The 27,356-nt window shown below is 32.8% G+C and overlaps 3 protein-coding genes and 3 long non-coding RNA genes across 12 annotated transcripts; 4 read left to right on the plus strand and 2 right to left on the minus strand.

The window, feature by feature from the left end:
* The first annotated feature begins 175 nt into the window (after positions 1-175).
* LOC149625051 (neutral amino acid transporter 9-like) lies at positions 176-7,248 on the plus strand. Of its 4 annotated transcripts, none has more exons than XM_089851814.1 (14): positions 176-325; positions 886-1,121; positions 1,183-1,309; positions 1,401-1,498; positions 2,045-2,108; positions 2,179-2,272; positions 2,342-2,509; positions 2,576-2,629; positions 4,901-5,194; positions 5,323-5,429; positions 5,514-5,618; positions 5,704-5,852; positions 5,921-6,010; positions 6,946-7,248. In XM_089851814.1, exons 2-14 carry the CDS (start codon positions 907-909, stop codon positions 7,109-7,111), a joined length of 1,731 nt encoding a protein of 576 aa, XP_089707940.1. In that variant the 5' UTR covers positions 176-325; positions 886-906; the 3' UTR covers positions 7,112-7,248. The 4 variants fall into 4 exon arrangements, with proteins under 4 accessions (XP_089707940.1, XP_089707939.1, XP_089707941.1 ...); XM_089851813.1 differs by having other exon boundaries at positions 182-325; positions 868-1,121; XM_089851815.1 differs by lacking the exon at positions 176-325 and adding an exon at positions 490-824.
* A 274-nt stretch (positions 7,249-7,522) lies between these two features.
* Positions 7,523-13,608, plus strand: LOC149625052 (SPRY domain-containing protein 3-like). Of its 2 annotated transcripts, none has more exons than XM_089851817.1 (10): positions 7,523-7,718; positions 7,890-8,060; positions 8,161-8,510; positions 8,578-8,734; positions 9,260-9,445; positions 9,527-9,676; positions 9,747-9,804; positions 10,765-10,827; positions 10,943-11,121; positions 11,232-13,608. In XM_089851817.1, exons 2-10 carry the CDS (start codon positions 8,016-8,018, stop codon positions 11,364-11,366), a joined length of 1,323 nt encoding a protein of 440 aa, XP_089707943.1. In that variant the 5' UTR covers positions 7,523-7,718; positions 7,890-8,015; the 3' UTR covers positions 11,367-13,608. The 2 variants fall into 2 exon arrangements, with proteins under 2 accessions (XP_089707943.1, XP_089707942.1); XM_089851816.1 differs by having other exon boundaries at positions 7,894-8,060.
* A 122-nt stretch (positions 13,609-13,730) lies between these two features.
* Positions 13,731-19,866, plus strand: LOC149625053 (leukocyte elastase inhibitor A-like). Its single transcript, XM_089851818.1, has 4 exons — positions 13,731-15,987; positions 16,730-17,415; positions 17,473-17,758; positions 18,493-19,866. Exons 2-4 carry the CDS (start codon positions 16,760-16,762, stop codon positions 18,796-18,798), a joined length of 1,248 nt encoding a protein of 415 aa, XP_089707944.1. The 5' UTR covers positions 13,731-15,987; positions 16,730-16,759; the 3' UTR covers positions 18,799-19,866.
* Positions 19,867-21,441: 1,575 nt separating this feature from the next.
* LOC149625054 (uncharacterized) lies at positions 21,442-23,984 on the minus strand. Of its 2 annotated transcripts, XR_016374504.1 has the most exons (4): positions 23,518-23,984; positions 22,981-23,176; positions 22,314-22,431; positions 21,442-22,278 (listed from the first exon to the last, which is right to left on the minus strand). It is a non-coding gene; the product is annotated as an uncharacterized LOC149625054 (long non-coding RNA). The 2 variants fall into 2 exon arrangements; XR_016374503.1 differs by lacking the exon at positions 21,442-22,278 and having other exon boundaries at positions 22,302-22,431; positions 23,518-23,922.
* Positions 23,985-24,144: 160 nt separating this feature from the next.
* Positions 24,145-26,714, plus strand: LOC149625055 (uncharacterized). 2 transcript variants are annotated; one of them, XR_016374502.1, is made up of 4 exons: positions 24,145-24,403; positions 24,745-24,941; positions 25,535-25,652; positions 25,688-26,714. It is a non-coding gene; the product is annotated as an uncharacterized LOC149625055 (long non-coding RNA). The 2 variants fall into 2 exon arrangements; XR_016374501.1 differs by having other exon boundaries at positions 24,148-24,403; positions 25,535-26,714.
* LOC149625056 (uncharacterized) lies at positions 25,370-27,106 on the minus strand. The gene is made up of 2 exons (XR_016374505.1): positions 26,810-27,106; positions 25,370-25,755 (listed from the first exon to the last, which is right to left on the minus strand). It is a non-coding gene; the product is annotated as an uncharacterized LOC149625056 (long non-coding RNA).
* Between the last annotated feature and the right edge of the window lie 250 nt (positions 27,107-27,356).

Here is a 27,356-nt window from a genome sequence, read left to right on the forward strand (position 1 = left end):
ATTATTCCTGTTCTTAATTAGATAATTAGTAAAATAAAAATAGTAATGAAGAAAGAAGATGCTATAGGTTTAGCCGCGACACAAATAGGGAAATCGCACTAGCTTGCGTTGTCGAGTGCGTGATCGAGTGGGCTATGGCATCAAACATCCGGCCTCCCTGGACCCTGGTTATGGTCGGGGTCAAATGATCAATTATTGTTATTGACAACAATGACACGCGCTTTGCATTTTTTTGTATTTTTAAAAGTATAGGGTTTTGACCAAATTAATTCAAAATGTGAAACTGCTATAAATAAATAAATAAAACCACATTCCAGGAAGTAATGTAAGTATAAATTTTTGATATTTCACAGAAAACAAGTACCAAACTAAGTGTAGTCCGTGAAAATTGTACAAGGCTTAGCGTCAATGAAATGGAAATGGGTGGCTTCACTAAGTTCACTTTACCACTACATGTTTATGAACTTCTTGCGCACTCATGACATTTTTTAAGAAATATCAATCATTTTAAATGATATTTTTCATGAGTCAAATCGTATAAATTTTCCACTAGCAACAAAGTACCAATGAAAAAATGATATCTGAGTGTGACACACATTCCTCCTTGAAAATGTCCCTCCCTCCCACTCTTAAGAAATCAACTAATCTAGGTCTAGGTCCAACAACTTTTTCTCTTAAAAAATTGAATCGATCGAGAATAAATTGAAAATATATAGTCCTGATTATGAAAAGTGGATCTGGGCCTCAAATTCTGTGGCCAATTTGTTTACTCTACGCGTGAGATAAGATCGAAGAAACTTTCTTCTAATCAGGATTATTCTAATGTATAAGAGAGGGTGGTAGTACATTTCTACTTAAAAAAAATAGTCTTTCACACACTCTTAGAAGACCAAAGACCAAAACGCAATGAACAGCAAAGATTCAAGGCTCCAAAGAGTAAGGGATTGTTCCCCGACACAACGTTTATTAAGATCAAACAGGGAAAAGAAACTACTACGTCACTTGAGAGATTCATCCCCATCTCGACCCCTTTTAAGTAACAGTCAAGATTCATATTTGACCATCAAGAGTGTAAATGAATCGGGGGAATTAGTAGCCAGCACTCGAAGAGGAGGGACAAGGTGTGAATATATTTTCAAAAATATATTTATACCTTAAAACATTAATTTAAATTGGTTCCAGACGACCTTTTCATTATCCAGTTGGTCAAAGAGGTCACACCCAACCTGACCCTGATACTAGCGTAGCTGCAAATTATGAAAGATACCGCTATTATAGCAGACTTGCGGATCCAAATGATGATACACTCGTAAGTAAAATTAAATAAACACTCATTATATAAAATATCATTACATAAATAATTAATTAATTTATTCTCGTATTTTTAATGAAAAACGCAGTCCATTCCAGACCATGTTTTACCTGATATATTTTTCCACCCGTTTCTTTTGATACCAGACTCCGGCCAAAATGGTAACCAAAGTAGCATCATTACTATGTAAGTAATATGATCAATAATTAATTGTATAACAGGGAGCCCACCGGTCCTATAATTCCTATAAATTCCTATATTTTTGAACCTGTCCTTTATTATCCTATAATTTCATGAAAGGTCCTATAATATCCTATATTTTTGACTTAGTCGAAGTTTTCGTATAGTTTAGAATCAAATTTATCAAAATTTAGCTTTTTTTTATCGATATCACATTTGAATAGACACCGAAATTGTGGAGCTCGCTTAGGATTTTTTATATATTATATTATGTTATATTTTAATTAAGTTCTTCTGAGTTTTCAAAGTAAAATCCAATTTGTTATTTTTTATTTTTTGGGATTTTTCTACATAGTTTAAGCCCAAAATTGTATTATATTAGAGCTGCATTTTTAGTCCTATATTTTCCTTTAAAAACACATTTTTTCTCCTATAAAATCCTATAATTCCGGAAAAAATTCCTATTTTTCCTATAAGGAATTTAAATTTAAGAGTGGGCTCCCTGGTATAAGTAAGTTGCGTACGGTTAAATTTTAATATTTTTAACTGTAGATTTGCTATGTATAATACGATGATGGGGTCAAGTTTATTAAGTATTCCTTGGGCAATTGAAAAGGTATTTAATTTTTATACCTTATTATAATAATTAATATAAAATATAATATATAATTTTAATGATAAAATAGGCTGGGTTTGCCTGTGGTCTAGCATTAATTGTATTAATGGGGTTGGTATGTACTTACACCGCGTATAGAATCATAGAAATGCCTAAAATGTCTGGTAAGATTAGTTGTTTTAATTAATTTAATAAGTATGATTTTAATTAACAATTTTTTTTTTTTTTTTTAGGTCTATTGGGGTCAACTGTGGAGTTTTCGGATATTTGTTCCTATTATTTGGGAAAATGGGCCAAATGGCTGAGTCTATTTTTTTCTATAGTGCCATTGTTGGGTGGTGCAGTTGTTTACTGGGTTTTGATGTCTAATTTCTTGTATCATACTGTATTGTTTGTTTACGGTAATATTTATCAGATTATTTATTTCTCTTAGATGTTTTTAATAAATAATTGTTTTAATTTTTTAGAAGAAGCAACAGGGGAAATGATATCAGTTACCCCCGACAATAAGACTTTAGATGGTAAGTATGAAAAAATATTGGTTATTGAATTAATTTGCAAATAGTTTAATTGATGCGCAATTAGTTTATAATTAATGCTCAAATAGTTTCATTAATGCGCAAATAGTTTGATTAATGCGCAATTAGTTTGATTAATGCACAATTAGTTTAATTGAGGTGCAATTAGTTTAATTATGGCGCAGATAGTTTAATTAGTGCGCAGATAGTTTAATTAATGCGCAGATGCTCAGATAGTTTAATTAACGCTCAGATAGTTTAATTAACGCTCAGATAGTTTAATTAATGCTCAGATAGTTTAATTAATGCTCAGATGCTCAGATAGTAAAGTTAATGCTCAGATAGTTTAATTAATGCTCAGATGCTCAGATAGTTTAATTAATGCGCAGATAGTTTAATTAATGCTCAGATGCTCAGATAGTTTAATTAATGCTCAGATAGTTTAATTAATGCTCAGATAGTTTAATTAATGCTCAGATAGTTTAATTAATGCGCAGATAGTTTAATTAATGCTCAGATGCTCAGATAGTTTAATTAATGCTCAGATAGTTTAATTAATGCTCAGATAGTTTAATTAATGCTCAGATAGTTTAATTAATGCTCAGATGCTCAGATAGTTTAATTAATGCTCAGATGCTCAGATAGTTTAATTAATGCTCAGATAGTTTAATTAATGCTCAGATGCTCAGATAGTTTAATTAATGCTCAGATGCTCAGATAGTTTAATTAATGCTCAGATGCTCAGATAGTTTAATTAATGCTCAGATAGTTTAATTAATGCTCAGATAGTTTAATTAATGCGCAGATAGTTTAATTGATGCTCAGATAGTTTAATTAATGCTCAGATAGTTTAATTAATGCGCAGATGCTCAGATAGTTTAATTGATGCTCAGATAGTTTAATTAACGCTCAGATAGTTTAATTAATGCGCAGATAGTTTAATTAATGCTCAGATGCTCAGATAGTTTAATTAATGCTCAGATAGTTTAATTAATGCTCAGATGCTCAGATAGTTTAATTAATGCTCAGATAGTTTAATTAATGCTCAGATGCTCAGATAGTTTAATTAATGCTCAGATAGTTTAATTAATGCTCAGATGCTCAGATAGTTTAATTAATGCTCAGATGCTCAGATAGTTTAATTAATGCTCAGATGCTCAGATAGTTTAATTAATGCTCAGATGCTCAGATAGTTTAATTAATGCTCAGATAGTTTAATTAATGCTCAGATAGTTTAATTAATGCGCAGATAGTTTAATTGATGCTCAGATAGTTTAATTAATGCTCAGATAGTTTAATTAATGCGCAGATGCTCAGATAGTTTAATTAACGCTCAGATAGTTTAATTAACGCTCAGATAGTTTAATTAATGCGCAGATAGTTTAATTAATGCTCAGATGCTCAGATAGTTTAATTAATGCTCAGATAGTTTAATTAATGCTCAGATGCTCAGATAGTTTAATTAATGCTCAGATAGTTTAATTAATGCTCAGATAGTTTAATTAATGCGCAGATAGTTTAATTGATGCTCAGATAGTTTAATTAATGCTCAGATAGTTTAATTAATGCTCAGATAGTTTAATTAATGCTCAGATAGTTTAATTAATGCTCAGATGCTCAGATAGTTTAATTAATGCTCAGATGCTCAGATAGTTTAATTAATGCTCAGATGCTCAGATAGTTTAATTAATGCTCAGATAGTTTAATTAATGCTCAGATAGTTTAATTAATGCTCAGATAGTTTAATTAATGCTCAGATAGTTTAATTAATGCGCAGATAGTTTAATTAATGCGCAGATAGTTTAATTGATGCTCAGATAGTTTAATTGATGCTCAGATAGTTTAATTGATGCTCAGATAGTTTAATTAATGCTCAGATAGTTTAATTAATGCGCAGATGCTCAGATAGTTTAATTAACGCTCAGATAGTTTAATTAACGCTCAGATAGTTTAATTAACGCTCAGATAGTTTAATTAATGCTCAGATAGTAAAGTTAATGCTCAGATAGTTTAATTAATGCTCAGATAGTTTAATTAATGCTCAGATGCTCAGATAGTAAAGTTAATGCTCAGATAGTTTAATTAATGCTCAGATAGTTTAATTAATGCTCAGATAGTTTAATTAATGCTCAGATAGTTTAATTAATGCTCAGATAGTTTAATTAATGCTCAGATAGTTTAATTAATGCTCAGATAGTTTTATTAATGCGCAGATAGTTTAATTAACGCTCAGATAGTTTAATTAATGCGCAGATAATTAATCTCTCTTTACAGTAATTTGTGTTGTTAGTGATGAATCAGATACAAATACAACAAATTTGCCTAACAACATTACTTTTCCCGATGAACTTTTCTATAAAGTTTGGGATTTGGATGGAACTGTGCCCCTATTTTTAGTCGTAATACTATTGCCTATGATCAGTTTAAAAAGCCCGACATTTTTCGCCAAGTTCAATGCTCTGGGAACATTTTCCGTTGTTTATCTTTGCATTTTTGCTTGTTACAAAGCTTTCCATTGGAAAGGTCATTTCAATGTTGTTGACATTGACAGCGATGATTACGTTCCCAGTGAGTTTCTTTCAAGTTTCAATTGTTTCTTATCTAAACGAGCCAGATAAAATTTTGTTCATTTATGAAAAAAGTAAAAAATAAAATGAAAATTTGTCTAAAAAAAAATAAAAACTATCCCGAAATAGATTTCCAAACAACATTTCCAGCGTTAACTGGAATTTTATCTATGGCATTTTTTATACATAATGGAGTTTTGACTCTCTTTAAAAACCAGAAAGAACCGGAAAACAATGTAAATTAGTCAACCACTGAATTGGTTTTCATTTTTTTTTTGTCAATTTTGATGTTTTTTATTGGTTTTTTAAAATTTTTTTAGACGAGAGATTTGATAATTGCATTTTTTCTCGTTGGTTCAACTTACCTTATCTTGGGAAGTATTTTCTACATATTTTTTCCGTTACCCAAAACATGTATACAAGATGTAAGTAATTAATTAATTAAAGAAAGAGATTAGGAATTATTAGATTTAAATTAATAAATTATAATTAATTTATTAATTAATTTAGAATATCTTGAATAATTTTCAACCCTCCGATGTTATGGCAATGATTACTAGATTTTTCTTGTTATTTCAACTATTGACTGTTTTTCCCTTGATCATTTATTGGTCTAGAATACAACTTATGTTGGCTATATTCAACCAAGCATATCCAGGGTATTTCCTTTTTTTTTTTTTTTTTAAATTGAAAACGAAAATTGGCAATGTATTAATTAAATTTTTAGATGGAAACACATTCTAATCTTAAACTGCCTTATCCTGATATTTTGCATTTTATTTGCAATTTATCTACCACATATTGGAACAATTATAAGGTAAAATTTTATTTCTTAATTGTAGATTTTAATAATTTATTGCATATTTTTAAGAATTTATTGCGTATTTTTTAGAATTTATTGCATATTTTTAATCATTTATTGCATATTTTTAATCATTTATTGCATATTTATTAATAATTTATAGCATATTTATTAATAATTTATAGCATATTTATTAATAATTTATTGCATATTTATTAATAATTTATTGCATATTTATTAATAATTTATTGCATATTTATAAATAATTTATTGCATATTTATTAATAATTTATTGCATATTTATTAATAATTTATTGCATATTTATTAATAATTTATAGCATATTTATTAATAGTTTATTGCATATTTATTAATAATTTATTGCATATTTATTAATAATTTATTGCATATTTTTAAGAATTTATTGCATATTTTTAAGAATTTATTGCATATTTTTAAGAATTTATTGCATATTTTTAAGAATTTATTGCATATTTATTAATAATTTATTGCATAGTTATTAATAATTTATTGCATATTTATTAATAATTTATTGCATATTTATTAATAATTTATTGCATATTTATTAATAATTTATTGCATATTTATTAATAATTTATTGCATATTTATTAATAATTTATTGCATATTTATTAATAATTTATTGCATATTTATTAATAATTTATTGCATATTTATTAATAATTTATTGCATATTTATTAATAATTTATTGCATATTTATTAATAATTTATTGCATATTTATTAATAATTTATTGCATATTTATTAATAATTTATTGCATATTTATTAATAATTTATTGCATATTTATTAATAATTATTGCATATTATTAAGAATTTATTGCATATTTTTAAGAATTTATTGCATATTTTTAAGAATTTATTGCATATTTTTAAGAATTTATTAATTTCATGATTTATTCATTCATTCAGATATTGCGGTGCCCTATCAGGCTTGGCTTATATTTTTACATTGCCAAGTGTGGTTTACATGATTGCATTACACCACCGTAATTCTTTAACAGCCACAACTGTTATAGTACATTTATTTATTATTATGTTGGGTGTGGCTAATTTTATTTCCCAATTTTTTGTCTAAAATATAGACATCTTTTATATAATCTTTAAAAAAAGTGATAAACAAAATAAAGCATTTTATTATACATATATTTTATATATGATACATTGTAGAAATTCAATATTATATATACTAAATAAAATTTGCAATAATTTTAATTTTTTCTTGTCACGTATCATTTCGCTGGTTAAAATTGGCGCCGTTTTTAGGCTCAGAGTTGTGTAATTCTCCACTGGCTCCTAGTAATCAAACACCATGGAGTAATATTTAAGTAAAATTAGCTGTGGTTTAAAAATTTAAGGAAGTCTTCATTTCCACTCCAGTAAAATTTCTCCATGGGAACGGTATGGTAAACCAATGACGTAACTTTTCCGTGCTTTGATGTTTGATCATCCGGAAATTGATTACGTAATCAGTGACAACACACAATGACGGCGGACACCGTGTGGTGTGGGTGGTTCGCTAACGTAGTTCCCAGGGTAGATCCTTGCAGGTTCATTCTAAAATCACGTTGCATATAGTTCCTTTAATAAATTAAATGTAATTGCATTGCAAGTATATTTAAAACACGATATTTTGGTTAAATAAATTAAACCAAAAGATCTGACATATTGACACAATAGCCTAGGTGGGTGAAAGTTAAGCCTTGGCTAATATTCCGAGTTGTTTCTTTTTGGGGGGAAGTTGTCTTTCTGCCTATTTTTTTTAGAAATTATTTGCAAAAATTGCAATACCGAAAATAATTCGGCTATCAGACACCAAGATCTAATTACAAATTCAATATTATTTTCAATTAAAGATAGTAATTGGTTCGGAACGTCGGAATGCTGTAACAAACTAAGTTCTAGGACCAGAAGTTTTGTGACATCTGGTCAGTCCAGTCTGGTCTACTCCTATCTGTTGCTTCATTAATTATTAGTTTCATATGCTTAATTGCAATACTCCTGAATCATTTGCATACTTTAGAAAGGTCAGTACTTTCTATTTATCGCTTTAAATTACCTTTCTATTGTCAAACACATACATTTCTGATAGTGTTTTTTGTTTTTATTATTATTATTTACGTTCAGATCCTTTCATCTTTTGATAAAATGGAAGATATACTTCAAAGGCATATTTCTAAGATATATCGTAGGGATAGAGCGGTAGTTCGAGAAGCTTTAGTAAAAAAAAGGGTTAGAATGGAAAGGATTAAAGTAGAAGGGGATGTTCTAAGTTACGTAGCTACCGAAGGTGATCAGAGTGGCCTTTATGTCATGGGTGAAACATTATCTCCCGAAAAAAACTACTTTGAAATTGAAATACTCGATAGTGGGGTATCTAAGGAATTAAACATTGGTTTGGTAACTGCCCAACATCCTTTAAATCAGCCACCAGGTTTTGTGGCTGATTCTGTTGGTGTGCAAAATAGTGACGGAAAGTATGTTAATTTTTTGAAGTAAATAATTAATTATTTGCATAAATAACACTGACAATTTAATTAATAGACTATACACAGGCTCTTCTAGAGGGTCTTTCCAAATTTGTAAGCTAGAATGTGGTGATGGAGATAGATTAGGATGTGGAATCAAATTTGACGAATTGCCTTCATGGGAGAATCAACAGACATTGGTGCCAGTTTTTTTCACAAGGAATGGAAAAGAGGTAGTAAATATGTTAAAGGGTATGGGAATTTACAATTTCATATCATATTTTAGCACGAAAGTGGTATTATATTACACTTTCAAGTCTCTACTTTCAAAATATAATGTTTTTAATATAAAGGAACCAAAGTTTCTATTTTTAAAATCCATTGGAAAATCACGAAAACTCAGTTTCGATATATAAATCATTTTGTCTTGTCAGCTTGTTCGGTTGGTTTATGACATCACTATGACGTTGAGGAAAAAAGCGCGGGAATCCTATACGCGCGAGCGCGAGAAACTTTTAAAAAGTGGATTTTAAATAATTTCATATGAAGCATTTTCAAATGCATATTGCCAAATAACTAGAAATCGGAGAATTAAAAGCTTGATATTTTTGAATTCACAGTAATTAATTCTATCTTTTGCTATATAAATCAGAGGTTTTTCAAACGAAGCTTCTCATACCCTTTAAATAAATGTGTTAATATCTATATTTTGCGTTTATTTATTAATTTTACTGAAGAATTCCGTATCTATTTATTAGCTTGGTTGCGTATCTTTTCCGTGGCCTGCTGGTGGTTTATTCCCGGCAATTTGCCTTAGCTCTACCGGAATGGAAGTGCAGCTGCTAAAAACTGTTAAATGGATTGATAAGGATGATATGTTCATGTGTATTGATAGTAACGAAGATGATTGGATCAGGCTACATGATATTAGTCTAAATGGATCGGTAATATAAACTAATTTTAGTATTTACTAAATAAACTGTTCCCATTATTCAGCATTATATAATATTAATATTCTTTTGCAGGTTTTGGAATATTCTGGTCAAGGCAAAAGTATAGTTGATGTAGGACTAGCTCAAGCGCGTTATCCCTTAAATACCACAAATCATTATTTTGAAATTGAAATATTAGACCCTGGAAAAAATTGCTATATTGCTATTGGATTAGCCAGACGAGTAAGCGAACTTTAACTATTATTTTATTTTGGTATTTGTTTTTTTAATAATTAAATTTGTTTCATTGTAGGATTATCCAAAATGTAGACATCCTGGTTGGAATAAAGGTTCTATCGCTTATCACGCAGGTAATTTGTCAGAATTTTGCATATAAAAAGAATAATCGCGCATTTTAAAGTAATATCATAGCCCTATTATACTTCCATAAGTATGGGTTTGCCATAGAGGCCTTACAAATTTATGAAACTGTTGCGCCATCTAGGATTACATTTTTTTCCTTCAAAATGGATCGAAGAGAATGGATTTTATGATATTTCATGATTTATTTATTTTTTATTGGTCAGTTTGGTTGGGATAGTGATTTAATTAGGAGATTTTTTTATTTTCTCCACCAGAAGACGCCTCTATAACCTTTGGTTAAATATTTTTACTTTTGGGAGGTTGTTTTTTATGTTGTTGTATTTTGAAATAAAAAGATATTTCAGTTGGTAGAGCGATACATATAAGCGGGTACGTGTGGGGTCAAAGGTCAGGTCACGAACGTCCAATGGCGCCATCTGGCGGCGGCTGTTACAATACCCACCTAGAGGGTTCATACATGGATTAACTAACGCTAGGTATTGTTCACTAACCGCGTTTCCCATGTCTTGCAACTACATGTTCCGAATTATTCCTTGATTCCCCCAATCTATTGGGCCAAAACGGATGTAGATATAGCGCCATCTTTAGGCGAAATAAATAGTTTTTGCGGATTTTAATGACGGCTTAGTCCAATTTAGACAGGATTTCAATTTTGACGTCATAGAACACGTGATATTTGGTCCAATTTTCTTATTAACTTCCTGTTAGGGATTGTAGCTGCTGCTAGGGGGCGTTTGGAACATGCATGCTTTATCATTTCGGGGGAACGGACTATCCCTAGCGTTAGTTAATCCATGGTTCATACAAACCTGGAAAACTCAGGGATTGGGAAATAAATATTTGACAAAAAAACTCCGGGGAAATTTCGAATTTTTAGACCCATACTTACAGGGATTGTTATGGGGTTATGATAATATGTATCTTGTGTTTCCGTTTTCTTTGTAAAGATGATGGCAAAATCTTTGTTGGAAGTGGTGTAGGGGATGATTTCGGACCAAAATGTCACAGAGGTTTGTGTTATTTTTGTTCCTTCCTTTACTATTACTATTATTATTATTATATGTCGTTTCGTGTCGTTTTTGACTGTTTTTTACGTAAACGTTTTTTGGAAAATGTCATTTTTAGGTGATGTTATGGGCTGTGGCATTTTATTTCCTCGTGATTACGTGTGCAACTACGAAATAGATTCGAGAGAAATGTCCCCGTCGCCTAGCGAAGATCCTTATCACGACTCTCAAAGCGAATCCGAAGATGAAGGATGGTTTTTGGAAAAGGATAATGTCGAAGGAGTTGCTCTAGTTCAGGTAAAAAGTTTTTGTTTTTCTGGCAGTGTAGTTATTACGATGTAGACTCTGTTGGTTATTGCCAGGTTGTTACTGTTAGTTCTTTTACAAACTAGTGACATTTTTAACAGGTTTTCTTTACGCGTAATGGCAAAACCGTTGGGCAAAAAGAAGTAGGTATTCCTAAGGGTGGTTTTTACCCTACAGTCGGTATGCTAAGTAGTAGGGAAAAAGTTCGCGTAGATTTGCACCCTCTAACGGGGTGACATAATTAATATAGTACCTAAATCAAATTTAAATAATTATATGTAAAGTTTAATAATTTTAGTCAACAAATTTAGCTAGAAAACTGGCAACACTCCCGAGTCCTTAGGCCTATTACCATAAGTTCATAAGATATGTGAAGCATAAGTTTTTCACTGATTACAAACTGGAGCTTGTCATGAAGTGACGTAGGTCATAGATTCGAGGTAAAGCGACGCCTGGTGAGGCGCTGGCAAAGGCTTAGTACAGACTAATTAGGAAGATGGAGTGTAAAATTAACTGAGTGTAGTCAATCCTCGCTTGTCGTTCTCGAACTAGCTCGAGCTGTAAGTCTCTAGCATTACGAAGTATGAGAAGTGTCGGCATACTTATGGAACATATCTTATAAACTTATGGTATTACCGATGCAGCTGCAAAGGCTTACGAAAGCTCTAGCCTAGCTACTGCGTCTGCTAGCCCTATTGTTAGTGGATAGCTTAGCTAAGCCTTGACAGACTTATGGGGATTCGGGAATTTATTCAAAATCAGTTTATATTTAAACATGATCGGATGATGAAAGTAATTAAGGTGCTTCGTAGATAAATAACTTTAAAAAGTTTTGAGAAAAATGGTGATGAAACATGATGGTCCCTTTAGTTACAAATGACGTCATGCCCCCCCCCCCCCGGGTGACGCCCGTTGGAGAATAATTGCGTTTTTTGCGGGAGATTAGGTGGTGATCAAATTAACCGAAATTTTTTATCTTTATATACCTACCTACTCCCTTTAAAATTACTATTTTAGATTTAATTGTAGCCAAAATTCACTGCCATTAATTTTTCTCGGCCAGCATTTTAACTGCCAATTGTAAATAAACTGTCTGATCAGTCTGGGAAATAAGAATATTTTTTAAACTAGTCCATCATCATGGCACCAGTGACCCATCCCCCTTAGTGTCCAAAATAATAAACTGGTCCATCCTTTAGTTTTCCTATAGATTTGCAATTAATAAATTGGTCCCGAGTACCAGTAACCCCCACTAATTGAATTTAAAAACTGGTCCAAGCAATTAATAAACTGATGTTTTGGTCCAGAGGAAGTGTGCTTTTTCCCAGACTGCTGTTGATTATTTAATTTGAACGTCATCACGTGATTGGAGTTTTATAAATCCCGCTTTTAATCCGCGAAATTTAAAAATAACCTAACCTAAATTCGTCTTGTGTAATGTTTTTAGTTCTGGTTAAGTGTTTTATACTTTTCTCATTATTATAACGCCCATTTTACAACCAAGATTTTTACGAAAATGCGTTTTTAAAAATGTGCACGATAATCTAGAGAAAATTTGAATGAAACCACCGATTTATCAACGTAAAGTGTATAGTACTTAAATTTGCGCGTTATGATGTTAAGTCGCGGTCATTTTCTGTCGATAATTAGATTATGACCGTGTGTTAACTAACTATAAAAGCAGCCATTATTGTTTCATTGCCATAGTTTTGATCAGGGATAGATTTAATTCTAGAAGTAGGAATGGAGAACAGAGTAATGTGGGCGCGCGTCAAAGTCCCGGACGGACCCCCTTCCACGGGACGGGGGGGGGAGGGTTAAAAAAGAAGAGGCGGGTCAGAGCGACAGAGGTAAAAAAGGCCCCGTCAGCAACGTCATTAAAACGTAGTTTAAGTGAGCCAATAAGATAATTTCAACTTTTCGTTACGTGTTGGAGGGAGGGGCTCTATACTGGGCTATGAGTCGGACTGAAATAAACACTAGCCGTTCTCCATTCCTACTTCTAAAATTACATCTATCCCTGTTTTGATATAATTCAGTCAATAATCGAATGTTTCAAATGAACGTGTAACGCTATACATTTCTATGTTAGACTGTTAGTACGCTAGCCAAAAATTTTTATCGTAACCCCCATAAAAACATTTTATTTATAAAGAAAAAAAAACGTGTTTATGATTATGAAAAAAATTAGCTGCAAATCACGAGAACGTGTTTTTGAGTGTATATAAACGTGTCCGTTGTACATGTGTAAATAGAATATCATATTTTATACGCAAAGTTGGCTTTCGCGAAAATTGTATTATTTTCTAATCGTAAAAATTAATTCTAAAAAAAAAAAAACAAATTGTACTTGCCTTCCAAAAAAAAACTTATATACAAGCAAAAATTTGTTTAAAAAAAAATGCAAATTTATTTGTCTTCAAATGATGTGACAATTAACGCTTGATCTTCCTAATTAATAAAACCCATAAAATATGATATGGTTTGGCCTGTGTTTATTTTCTTCTTTATACATAAGTGCATATGTTCCATAAGTTTGTCACTGGTTACAAACTGGAGCTTGTCATGAAGTGAATGAGGTAGGTCATACATTCGAGGTAAAGCGACGCGTGGAGAGGTGCTGTCAAAGGCTTAGTAATGCAGACTAAATAGGAAGATGGACTGCAAAATTAACCGAGTGTAGTCTGAAATACACCCTTTCGACGGGAAAAGGGGGGTAGGCAACCCTTCGTATCGGGAAATACAAGAGGGTTGCTCCAGTGCCATGTTGCGCACTCTCAGATCCAAAACGCCTACAGCGCAGGCGCTAAAAAGCGAGATGGAAGGCAGAGTTTTACCCCCGCGCCTTTTCCTCTTGTCGTTCTCGAACCAGCTCGATCTGTAAGTCTATAACATTACCAAGTATTTGTAGTGTCATACTTATGGAAAATAACTTATGATTATCATACTTGCTCGCTTTTATCTTTTAAGAAAGACTTAACTTTTTTTTTCTTATAATTTGCTGGCGTATTTTAAAAGAAAGGCGTAAAATAGCAAAACCATGTCTTTCTAGACTATCTTAAACAACAAACAATCATCTAAGCCTAAACAAAGTTTATGTGTAGATAAGTAAATTCCGCTTCAAAAGTATGGTACTGGTTTCCATTTAAATATGTTTATTGGACCAGGCAGCCTTCTGATTAGTATCAAGAGACCACACAAACCTCTAGGCCTAAAACTTAATAATTCTAATGGCGTAAAGCAAGTCATTAAGATTTCTTGTTTTTGCTGGGTGCGGTTTATTTTTATTGAATCTTTAAATATACCGGAAACAAAAAAATAAAGATGGACAATTAAAACTCCTTCTAATTTTGCCACTTCACCTTAGTTACGGACTGATAGATACATTCTTAAAATGCAAATTTATGAATTAGTGCTTTGCTGCGAGGTTGAATTTGTACTCGATTCCGGTAGCAGGGAGACCAGAGGTCTTATAAAGTCCTGTAATTTTGAACCTATAATTTCATGAAAGGTCCTATAATATCCTATATTTTTGAACCTATAATTTCATGAAAGGTCCTATAATATCCTATATTTTTGAACCTATAATTTCATGAAAGGTCCTATAATATCCTATATTTTTGAACCTATAATTTCATGTAAGCTCCTATAATATCCTATATTTTTGAACCTATAATTTCATGAAAGCTCCTATAATATCCTATATTTTTGAACCTATAATTTCATGAAAGGTCCTATAATATCCTATATTTTTGAACCTATAATTTCATGAAAGGTCCTATAATATCCTATATTTTTGACTTAGTCCAAGTTTTCGTATAGTTTAGTATCAAATTTCTCAAAGTTTAGCTCTTTTATCTAGATCACATTTGACTAGACACCGAAATTGCGAATTAATATGTTCCTCTTTTCAAAGTAAAATCACATTTGTTATTTGAGATTTTTCTACATAGAAAAAATAGTATTATCCATGAGAATTTTTAATCCTTTATTTTCCTATAAAAGCACATTTTTTTCTCCTGTAAAATCCTATAATTCCGGAAAAAAAGAGTTCTATAAAGAATTAAAATTTTTGGCAGGGCTTCCGGTTGTAGTATCATTTAAAGTTATTATATAAACTTCTTAAGGGAAATTGACTAATTTTCATCCCTCCCTCTCTTGCAAATTAACGAGGTCAGATTTAACGCTAAATTAAAATAGTTTTTGGCAATTTCTAAACAGTAAACAATTTGTCAATCTTAAACAATTTAGGTTTGTAGGATCTCGAAAGAAAATCGTTTTTTTCGGGTAAATCAAAATCACTTTCGCGTCCTTAATAAGTCGTATTTTCAATAGGGTTAAGCAACGAAGGTTAGCAAACTATATAATTTGGAGTTACATTTATTTCGAGCGTATCTTAGCACGCGTACAATTCTTAGTTGTTATTTTAAAAAGCCAAAACCACGTTATTATATTAAGTAATGCCAGAAGGTACTACAACGTAACTTCGTTACTTATTTCGCCGCTATTGAAGGCCAGAAATACGTGGTTTTCGCATTAAGACGCGTACGCGGACCTTAAGAAAACCGTTAGCTAGCGTCGCGCCTAACGAAGTGTGACTTAATGTCGTCCCGCTCCTAAGAGCATTCACTGTGTCCTTAGAGGTCACGCGAAGAAACGGTGTCCTCTCTTTTCAAAAAAGGTATAATAAATCCCTCTCCGTTTCGAATCCGTGTTATTAGCGTAGGCACCACCCTCGCGCAAAAACATACCAACTTCTTTTATTGGCACCCAAGAAACCAGAGAAACCAGTCGCGCACTTCTCAAGTCCTCGATACGTCCTCAGCGAGCTGGTCTCCTGAGCTTATTCTTTAAAAGGTAAGTTGCTTATAGTTATATAAATTATATCAACTAATGTTATTATTTATTTAACGTTATATTATTTATAAAACCATAACGTGCCAATATCACTTTAAATATTTTTGTACCAAGTTGACCACTATAAATTATTACTTCCTGTTATGAATTCAAATACTTTAAAGTCCATACGAAAGCTATATTTTTATATATATAAAACTAACTGCAAATTTAATAAAAACTAAAGTTTTCACTTCTTCGGGTCAATGATACTTCACGCGGTCAAAGTTTTAGCTCGCGTATGGTCTTCGTTTATATTATTGTCCCACGCAAATATAGTTGTATGTCGGTTTATAATGGACAAAAGTGGTGGTATTTTATTTTATGGAATCTCTTCCGTTGGCCTTTACCTTTCTGTATTTCTATAGTTACCCTTAGGCGAACTGTCAAAATGTAAATTTTTCATAGTATTGTCAAATCAATAAAAGTTCTAAAACCCCTACACCACCCTAACCCCAGGAAGTTTAAGTCTAAACTTGTAAAAAAAAAAATAATAACTGAGACGTCAATGAACTATTTTTTTTTTAAATCATTTGGTGGTATGTTTTCGAAGGGAATGGTTAGGTGTTTAAGCTTAATGTTAATTTTTAATCCACTATATAAGTTAATTTAATTTTATTGGAAAAAATGGGTCCCGTATTAATTATAATTTTAACCGTAACTTGATCGAAGTTTAATTATCAAATTCAACGCGAACTTCTAGGTGTAACGTTCAATTATCTTCGAATTAAATATGGAAACAGTACAAAGCAAGACGTGGGCGTTAATATTATTGCTCGGGTTAGCAATTTGCTATTCCATGGCTGAACCAATGGCCATCAACTTTGGCATGCGCAAGTTGGCGTTTTCCAGTAACCAATTCGGCTTAGATTTACTCCGTACCATGGATACCAGTAGAGGTGACGTGGTGTTTTGCCCCTTCTGCATCGGTTCGACATTAGCCATGCTATTACTGGGTGCTAGAGACCATACGGCTACTTCCTTACGTCAAACATTGTATTTATGGGGTATGAGGCCGCCGGAAGTTCACCGCGCGTACCACGACCTAAACGATCACTTGAACTTTAACTTGAAGAACGCGGTCAGACATCGTAGCCACGGAATTTATCGACAGTTCCCGAACGCCGAAACCTTGGACAACGATTTGCTGCATTACGATACTATGTACATGCAGAGAGATTTTGGTATCAAGTACCCTTACCAAATGTACTTGCAACGGTTTTATAATACAACCGCGCACCCCTTGGATTTTGGTTTGAACGGAGAAGAAACCAGGCATCATATTAACGCCGTTATTGAGAAGGAAACTGGTGGCAGGATCAAAGATATTCTACCAGACCGTCCTCCGCCAAACACCAATCTTATGCTAATTAGTGGTGTTTATTTCAGGTAATTAACGAGCTGTTCTCTTATCTAACCATTGTTCTAAACTCGTTATGTTTTCAGAGGAACACTCGGTTTAAATATGTCCGCTATTAGGCAACAATACCAGTTGGGTAACCAAGTAGCGCACGACGTTCTCTTGGAATCCCGAAAGGCCCGAGTGCGAATTGGCCAGCATCCGTACCTTAACTGCACGGGTATCGAAATTCCTTTACAAGATGGTCTGATGTCCCTCGTCTTACTAATACCCATGGAAAAGGAAAGCATAGCGCTACTTGAAACCAGATTGAGCGCCCAGAGGCTTAGCGATCTCATGGACAGCATGGAAGTTAGAAAAATCGCTCTACAAGTAAGTCAAGATTTGTTTGGTGCTAAGATAGTGCGGATTTAGACATAGCCTTCCAATGGTACTCAGAGTTATCATTACCTTAAAGATGGGCGGATGCTCTTTTTAACATTTTAAAATTAATAAAAGCGAAAAGAAATGGCATCTTCAATAAACTTGATTTAGATATTTTCCTCGCTCTGTTAATCTAAGTTATCCGCTTTAAAATAATGTCGCTTGTCGCGCGTACTAGACCAGGGGGCTCTTTTTTGACGAAATGCTCGAGAAATTAGGACTTAAACGGTGTTGCTTCGAAGAATTGAATGTCCAACGAGGATAAGCGATTGTTCAAAGTTGTCCAGGCGTTAAAAGTCTACACCGCAACGCCCAAATAAGATTGCTATATACGTTTCTTGTAGAGTCACCATGCGTAGAAAGGATATTGTTCTCTAAAGAGAAACGCGATTTATATTTCGTAACACGGTAACCATCACCATTTTAATATCGCCTCGTTGACTTGACCACGCGTTGTTCCATGGACAAAAGGCGTTATCTTCGCCGTTGATCTTAATGGATATTTAGTTAGAATTAGGGCCTTTACAAGTTCATCGTCGCTATGTAGGTGGCAAACGAAGCGACCAAGATGCTAATGATTTTCTTAAGAAAACTGTCGTCTACGAATTTTTATCTCTAGTAATAGGTCAAATCTTTATCATCTCTGACCGAATAACTAAGTTGTTTTTTCTGGTATAACGCAGATTCCCCGCATCACCGTGAAAACGAGGTTCAGCAATTTGAGTGATTCTCTACGCAAGTTAGGTCTTCATAGCATATTTCAACCTGGTTTCGCCAATCTCTTCGACATTTCCGACTACCGTTGGATGCATGTCACTAACATCATTCACCACGCGGAGATTAACGTCCACGAAGGTAGCCCTGACGTTAGTCCTCTTCAGATTCCGGCTGATACCCTCAGGGTCAAGATGGACAGACCCATGCTCTTTTTCATAGTTGACAGCCTAACTGGACTGGCTCTGATTATGGGAAAGCTTAACAACAAATAGATACTCTACGATTGATAACAGACATTCTTGAACGTGAATTAACGTACAAGGAACTTAGGGAAGAAAAAAAGTTTACATTTTTCCAAACATCTCTCACAACGGACTCTAATTTTACGTTACTGTAACGGTGCAAAACGTCAGAATCATTACAATGTATATTTTCCCTCAGAGTATAGTCTTTTAGTGGCTTGGTTTGCCTTGAAATCTCCATTAAAAACTGGTTTTTAAATAGGAATTTTGCCCAAGCCCCTCAAATATTATAATACTATTTAAATTACTATTTTCAATTTTCTATTTAATAAATTAAATCGAATATTTCCTTTTATCTTAATTAAACTTAAATCTAGTTATTTTATAAGCATTATTATAGGTAATAATTGTTTTCCGTGTAAAATATTTTTTGTAACTTTGTACAATATCTGGGAAAACTTTGAAAATAAATCGTGTAAAACTGTAAACATTTATTCAAAACTACAAAACAGATCATCATTCAATCCTGGCAAGGAAATGGTAATTTATTCAAGCGACGGAACCGTTTTAAATTTTACATTGCGACGTAGACAAGTGGTATGGTAGCTCGTTACGTAGCTTCCTTATACCACACAACAATCGCCGGGTTCAAGTCATGGCGAGGGAGATGTAATTTATGTAGATATTTTAGTCCTGTAGCATAGAAAACTTATTGAATTAGACTTTTGCCCGGACATCTTAGATCTTGTATCCAAAGGGCGAGTAATTCAAAAAGATTCCGAGTGCCGAACTATAGGGGTTAAACGTATAATGTATTTCCTACGAGCCCCTGTAAAATTGTTACCCGCAATACACCGGTGTACGATTGGGCCAATATAGGTTCATTGGTTTATTACGGAAGCCGTACAAAGTACACCCCTTTAAAAAATAAAATTGAATACAAAAGTGCAGTAGCATAAGAATTAAAACTTGAAAATGAGAAATAAAATTGGGTCTCCTTTACCATTGATTCTCCTAAGTTGTGGGTTTGATATTGATTCGGTGATTACAATGATAAATGTACTATAGAATAAATAAATTGTTCGTCGATTTAATGAATCTCATTTTTATTCCTTTCCTTGTCAATTAAGTTACAGGCATATATAGGATTTTAAAATGAATTAATTAGATTAAAATGGATTGGAAATATGGGTTAATTAGAGGTTCCCGGTAATCACTTTAGCACTGTTAAAGGCAGCGCGTCGAGGGGCTATTCACTAATGAAAATTTTCTTTTATTGCTGATTTTTATTTATGCTTTAAAAAAAGATAGGGCTTCATTGGTGATTTAAAATGGATGGGGATTAGTGGTTGCGTCTGGATTACGAGTAATCATCGAGGGGCTACTCACTAAAAACTTGTTAGCGATTTTAAACGGGATTGGGATTGTGGGTGACTTAGGGGCTACGGGGGTTGTTATTATTTTACTAGTGATGAACGGATTATTAAGCATTCACACATTTGCCGCTAGGGGAGCTGCAAACGTAGTTACGTATTTACTGACATCTAAAACATGATAAAATTCTGCTAGACATTCGTGTAAGCTTTCTTCTGGTGTAAGCAATAGATAGTTCATAAATTGCCGCTAGGGGCGCTGTGTACGTAGTTACGTATCTACTGACATCTAAAACATGATAAAATTCTGATAGACATTCGTGTAAGCTTTCTTCTGGTGTAAGCAATAGATAGTTCTTAAATTGCCGCTAGGGGCGCTGTGTACGTAGTTACGTATCTACTGACATCTAAAACATGATAAAATTCTGATAGACATTCGTGTAAGCAATAGATAGTTCATAAATTGCCGCTAGGGGCACTGTGTACGTAGTTACGTATTTACTGACATCTAAAACATGATACAATTCTGCTAGACATCCTTGTAAGCAATAGTTAGTTCATAAATTGCCGCTAGGGGCGCTGTATACGTAGTTACGTATTTACTGACATCTAAAACATGAATAAATTTGCCGCTAGGGGCGCTGTATACGTAGTTACGTATTTACTGACATCCAATACATGAAGAAATTTGCCGCTAGGGGCGCTGTCTATAATATTATATAGGCCTAACGGTGTGTTCTCTAATTTGAATTAGCGCCCACGTCACGCTTCGAAGCGCCCCCAACGACGGAATTTACTATAAAACTCGGACGCCACTTGTCCAGGTTTCTTTTCTCTCTGCGCCGGCGACCAGTCAACATCGTTCCTTGATCAGCTCCTCGTAATCCTGACTTTCGAAGGCAGTATTGGATGGAAAGCCACGTTTTACGCCGATGGTGGGACGTGACTCTAAGCTCTCCGCCATTGAATGTCCATTAGAACGTTGAAATCAACGCGAAAGGTTAAGCCTAATACGGTATGTGTGAAAGTCTTTCAATAATCCAAAGCCATCCAGCTAGCAATTTATTATTTTATTTAATCCTAGAGTTTAAATTATTTAGGTAGAGTTAATTGTTAGTTAATTGTGTTTATTTATTGAAAATTAACTACAATATGAAGAAATTTCCAGACACGAGGTCAGTTAGACAAGGCTTAATTTAGAACATCTCAAATCAAGTACTTGGGCTCATATTAGGGTAAATTAAATCCCTTATCTATTTTAAATAATAAACCTAGACTGTTTGCAAATTAGGTCTCATTTAAGGGCGCGAAACTATATTACCTAAAATGTGTAACGTATGGTTTAACGGGGACAGATTAGGTCCCAGAAGGCTAGACTTAACCTTTTATAAAAATTTATCCGGGCCTGGCACTAATCTCTAAGTTTTTACTTTATGCCGTCGTTTTAATTTAAATTAACGAGAGTATTTTAGAATTATTACGCGTAAATTATAGATTTGAGATTCTAAAATTTCATTCGTGGCAGTATTTAATTATTTTAGATAATGAACTACGGTCTATTTAATAAATTAAATGGTTTAAATTAATTAGTGTTAACTGTTAATAAGTTATCACTAATTATGGAGATTAAGTCAATTTAACAAATTTAAAATGACCCACGAACGCGAAGTTAAGGCTCGAGATTTTTAATTTATATTTACGTAGTTTTTTCCTTAGATTATTTTAATCTATGGTATTGTTTCCGTGAGCTGTTATTTTGTTGGGACCTTGAGTAGCCGTTTAATTCCGATATGGAAATTGCTTAATATTTAGTGCAATTCTTACATTATATTTATGGGAATATTTTACTTGGTTTTTTCTTAAATTATTATTTTGCTAGGACCTTAAAGTAGCCCTTGAATTCTGATTTGGCTTAATATTTAGTGTGATTTTTAAATTTTGTTTTTGGAAATATTTTACCAAGTTTTTCTTCAATAATTTACGGAAACAAAGCCATAGATTAAAATTATTTTTTGTTAGGCCCCTCTAATTCTTATTAATAATTGTTATTAATATATTTTCATTTTTAGACGCGATGACGTTCTTGGATATTCTGTTGCTGGTCATTCGGAGAAGTTTCCTAGCAGATGATTTCAACCTTTGTTAGAGACGCTCATTCCAGATGATTTCAACCTTTGTTAGAGACGCTCAATCCAGATGACATCTTCCTTGGATTTGCGATACAAGATGTTTTCAACCTGTGGTGGCCATGCAATCATTCTCTACAAAGATGCGAAGAACATCACCGAATCTAGAAAATTCAAATTTTTATTAGAATTATATTTGCAACTAAATTTCTTTTGACACGTTCAAACTTCAATTTACGGTACACTTTTTGTAAAAAACCTTATTTTTTAACTTTTTGTTCAATAAATTATGCCTTAAACCACTCTTTTTGTTTTCTTAAAAATTATTTGATTAAGAGGGAAGGTTTGAATTTTTTAGCTCTAAACAGATAGCCTATTTTTTGAGAACCTTCTTTTAGGCTTTTTTTAATTTATATATCAAAAAATAAAACGATCAAATTGTTTTGGAAAAAATTATGCTAGAACCAGCTTAAATGGTTTAAAAGCCCAAAAAAGGGTCCAAAAATACTACCCTAAGTCCAGACCCTAAAAAATTCACGCCATCCCCCATATCGAAACTTTTTTAAGAAAACAAAGAACGTGAGGCAAGAAAAAAATGTTTTATTGAGAAAAAACAATTGAGGTGTTTACAAAAATTTTGTACAAAAAAATATTTAAAGAGTTCCATAAATTAAAATTTGACCGCGTAAAATTAAATAGGGTAGGCTAGTTACCGATTAAATTTAAGAATAAAATTAAGTTCATTGCGGAAAAACTTCACGGTCCAATCAGTTGGAAGGCCTCGTGTTTCGCAAATCCAAGAAAGATGTCATCTGGATTGAGGGTCCTTAACATCGGATGAACTTCCAAGTCTACTTGAAAACGTCTCTGAATGACCAGCAACAGCTTATCCAAGAAAATCATTCGCGTCTAAAAATTAAAATAAATTAATTACAAATATTAAGGCAATGCCTAATTTTAAATAAGTGCTACTTTAAGCCTAGCAAAATAATAATTTACCGAAATAATCCCATATATTTAAATAATTAGCGAAATACTGGCGATATATTGCTAAGAAATTTTTTTTAATAATGCAAGTTAAATTTCTTAAGCCTTGTTCAAATGTCTTAACATCGTGGTCGTGGTTTATTTAATTTTAATTCAAAATTATTATTTAATAGACTGAATTTACGTCAATAATAATAATTAACTGCCTGTTTCATTAAAACTACTTAATTTATTATAACAGTAAGTTATTTAAAAAGGCTTACATTTGCTGCGCATTAACAAGTTAGTTCATTCCAACATGGCCTTGCTAAATCGATTCCAAAAGAACATTCAATGGCGGAAAAGAGCTCTAGATTCTGGATTTATTCCTTGAAGGCGAAAAGAAAAATGGCTGATCGTCGGCGAAAGGTCTGATTTCCAAGAGCTGAGCAGGAAACGATCTTGACTCCACGATGCCAATCGAAGAAAGAAATTTCGGTCGGTTACTCCAGAACAAAGTTCTCTCCCGCAAGATTTACGCCCTCAAGACGTTAAAAGCAGACGACAGTAATTGGAGTAATACCGTTTTTCCGTTGGCCTATTCCATGGAGTAATTTTCTTGGAGCGAGAAGGAAACTTTCTTTGAAATTCCATAAAATTTGTTGTTTCCTACAATATTGCTCCATACCTTCCATTGTCCTTTTCCATGGAGTAATTTTTATGGAGCGAAAACGAAAGTTTCCCTAAAATTTGGTGTCTCCTACAATATTGCTCCATACCTTCCATTGTCCTTTTCCATGGAGTAATTTCCTTGGAGCGAAAACTACTCCATGGAATAGGCCAACGGAAAAACGGTATTACTCCTTGGTTGAATTTACACCAATTGGTTTCGTCTGCTTTTAACGCCTTTAGGGTGTAAATCTTGCGGGATAGAACTTTGTTCTGGAGTAACCGACCGAAATTTCTTTCTTTGATTGGCATCGTGGAGTCAAGATCGTTTCCTGCTCAGCTCTTGGAAATCAGGCCTTTCGCCGACGATCAGCCATTTTTCTTTTCGCCGTCAAGGAATAAATCTAGAATCGAGAGCTCTTTTCCGCCATTGAATGTTCTTTTGGAATCGATTTAGCAAGGCCATGTTGGAATGAACTAACTTGTTAATGCGCAGCAAATGTAAGCCTTTTTAAATAACTTACTGTTTTAATAAATTAAGTAGTTTTAATGAAACAGGCAGTTAATTATTATTATTGACGTAAATTCAGTCTATTAAATAATAATTTTGAATTAAAATTAAATAAACCACGACCACGATGTTAAGACATTTGAACAAGGCTTAAGAAATTTAACTTGCATTATTAAAAAAAATTTCTTAGCAATATATCGCCAGTATTTCGCTAATTATTTAAATATATGGGATTATTTCGGTAAATTATTATTTTGCTAGGCTTAAAGTAGCACTTATTTAAAATTAGGCATTGCCTTAATATTTGTAATTAATTTATTTTAATTTTTAGACGCGAATGATTTTCTTGGATAAGCTGTTGCTGGTCATTCAGAGACGTTTTCAAGTAGACTTGGAAGTTCATCCGATGTTAAGGACCCTCAATCCAGATGACATCTTTCTTGGATTTGCGAAACACGAGGCCTTCCAACTGATTGGACCGTGAAGTTTTTCCGCAAATGAACTTAATTTTATTCTTAAATTTAATCGGTAACTAGCCTACCCTATTTAATTTTACGCGGTCAAATTTTAATTTATGGAACTCTTTAAATATTTTTTTGTACAAAATTTTTGTAAACACCTCAATTGTTTTTTTCTCAATAAAAATTTTTTTTCTTGCCTCACGTTCTTTGTTTTCTTAAAAAAGTCTCGATATGGGGGATGGCTTAAATTTTTTAGGGTCTGGACTTAGGGTAGTATTTTTGGACCCTTTTTTAGGCTTTTTTTTACTTTTTTTACTTTTTTAAACAATTCAAGCTGGTTTTAGCCTAATTTTTTCCAAAACAATTTGATAGTTTCATTTTATGATATATTAGCTAAAAAAAGCCTAAAAGAGGGTTCTCAAAAAATAGGCTCTGTTTAGAGCTAAAAAATTCAAACCTTCCCTCTTAATCAAATAATTTTTAAGAAAACAAAAAAAGTGGTTTAAGGCATAATTTATTGAACAAAAAGTTAAAAAATAAGGTTGTTTACAAAAATTTTCAACAAAAAATAATATAGAGTACCGTAAATTGAAGTTTGAACGTGACAAAAGAAATTAAGTAGTTGCAAATATAATTCTAATAAAAATTTGAATTTTCAAGATTCGGTGATGTTCATCGCATCTTTGTAGAGAATGATTGCATGGCCACCACAGGTTGAAAACATCTTGTATCGCAAATCCAAGGAAGATGTCATCTGGATTGAGCGTCTCTAACAAAGGTTGAAATCATCTGGAATGAGCGTCTCTAACAAAGGTTGAAATCATCTGCTAGGAAACTTCTCCGAATGACCAGCAACAGAATATCCAAGAACGTCATCGCGTCTAAAAATGAAAATATATTAATAACAAATATTAATAAGAATTAAAGGGGCCTAACAAAAAATAATTTTAATCTATGGCTTTGTTTCCGTAAATTATTGAAGAAAAACTTGGTAAAATATTCCCAAAAACAAAATTTAAAAACCACACTAAATATTAAGCCAAATCAGAATTCAAGGGCTACTTTAAGGTCCTAGCAAAATAATAATTTAAGAAAAAACCAAGTAAAATATTCCCATAAATATAATGTAAGAATTGCACTAAATATTAAGCAATTTCCATATCGGAATTAAACGGCTACTCAAGGTCCCAACAAAATTACAGCTCACGGAAACAATACCATAGATTAAAATAATTTAAGGAAAAAACTACGTAAATATAAATTAAAAATCTCAAGCCTTAACTTCGCGTTCGTGGCTCATTTTAAAATTGTTAAATTGACTTAATCTCCATAATTAGTGATAACTTATTAACAGTTAACCCTAATTAATTTAAAACATTTAATTTATTAAATAGACCGTAGTTCATTATCTAAAATAATTAAATACTGCCACGAATGAAATTTTAGAATCTCAAATCTATAATTTACGCGTAATAATTCTAAAATACTCTCGTTAATTTAAATTAAAACGACGGCATAAAGTAAAAACTTAGAGATTAGTCCCAGGCCCGGATAAATTTTTATAAAAGGTTAAGTCTAGCCTACTGGGACCTAATCTGTCCCCGTTAAACCATACGTTACACATTTTAGGTAATATAGTTTCGCGCCGTTAAATGAGACCTAATTTGCAAACAGTCTAGGTTTATTATTTAAAATATATAAGGGATTTAATTTACCCTAATATGAGCCCAAGTACTTGATTTGAGATGTTCTAAATTAAGCCTTGTCTAACTGACCTCGTGTCTGGAAATTTCTTCATATTGTAGTTAATTTTCAATAAATAAACACAATTAACTAACAATTAACTCTACCTAAATAATTTAAACTCTAGGATTAAATAAAATAATAAATTGCTAGCTGGATGGCTTTGGATTATTGAAAGACTTTCACACATACCGTATTAGGCTTAACCTTTCGCGTTGATTTCAACGTTCTAATGGACATTCAATGGCGGAGAGCTTAGAGTCACGTCCCACCATCGGCGTAAAACGTGGCTTTCCATCCAATACTGCCTTCGAAAGTCAGGATTACGAGGAGCTGATCAAGGAACGATGTTGACTGGTCGCCGGCGCAGAGAGAAAAGAAACCTGGACAAGTGGCGTCCGAGTTTTATAGTAAATTCCGTCGTTGGGGGCGCTTCGAAGTGTGACGTGGGCGCTAATTCAAATTAGAGAACACACCGTTAGGCCTATATAATATTATAGACAGCGCCCCTAGCGGCAAATTTCTTCATGTATTAGATGTCAGTAAATACGTAACTACGTATACAGCGCCCCTAGCGGCAAATTTATTCATGTTTTAGATGTCAGTAAATACGTAACTACGTATACAGCGCCCCTAGCGGCAAATTTATTCATGTTTTAGATGTCAGTAAATACGTAACTACGTATACAGCGCCCCTAGCGGCAATTTATGAACTATCTATTGCTTACACGAATGTCTA

Source organism: Phalangium opilio, unplaced genomic scaffold (genome assembly GCF_054372755.1).
Source record: "Phalangium opilio isolate 3A_F unplaced genomic scaffold, DU_Popi_V2 ptg000105l_1, whole genome shotgun sequence".
In the NCBI taxonomy this organism is placed as follows: domain Eukaryota; kingdom Metazoa; phylum Arthropoda; class Arachnida; order Opiliones; family Phalangiidae; genus Phalangium; species Phalangium opilio.

Coding starts and splice junctions, on each gene's coding strand:
- LOC149625051 (XM_089851814.1), top strand. CDS start 907: ATGAACAGCAAAGATTCAAGGCTCCAAAGAGTAAGGGATTGTTCCCCG. Junction 2,510..2,575: donor TACTGTATTGTTTGTTTACG/GTAATATTTATC, acceptor TTAATTTTTTAG/AAGAAGCAACAGGGGAAATG. Junction 2,630..4,900: donor CGACAATAAGACTTTAGATG/GTAAGTATGAAA, acceptor CTCTCTTTACAG/TAATTTGTGTTGTTAGTGAT.
- LOC149625052 (XM_089851817.1), top strand. CDS start 8,016: ATGCTTAATTGCAATACTCCTGAATCATTTGCATACTTTAGAAAG. Junction 9,446..9,526: donor ATATTAGTCTAAATGGATCG/GTAATATAAACT, acceptor ATTCTTTTGCAG/GTTTTGGAATATTCTGGTCA. Junction 10,828..10,942: donor CGGACCAAAATGTCACAGAG/GTTTGTGTTATT, acceptor TGTCATTTTTAG/GTGATGTTATGGGCTGTGGC.
- LOC149625053 (XM_089851818.1), top strand. CDS start 16,760: ATGGAAACAGTACAAAGCAAGACGTGGGCGTTAATATTATTGCTCGGG. Junction 17,416..17,472: donor ATTAGTGGTGTTTATTTCAG/GTAATTAACGAG, acceptor TTATGTTTTCAG/AGGAACACTCGGTTTAAATA. Junction 17,759..18,492: donor TTAGAAAAATCGCTCTACAA/GTAAGTCAAGAT, acceptor GGTATAACGCAG/ATTCCCCGCATCACCGTGAA.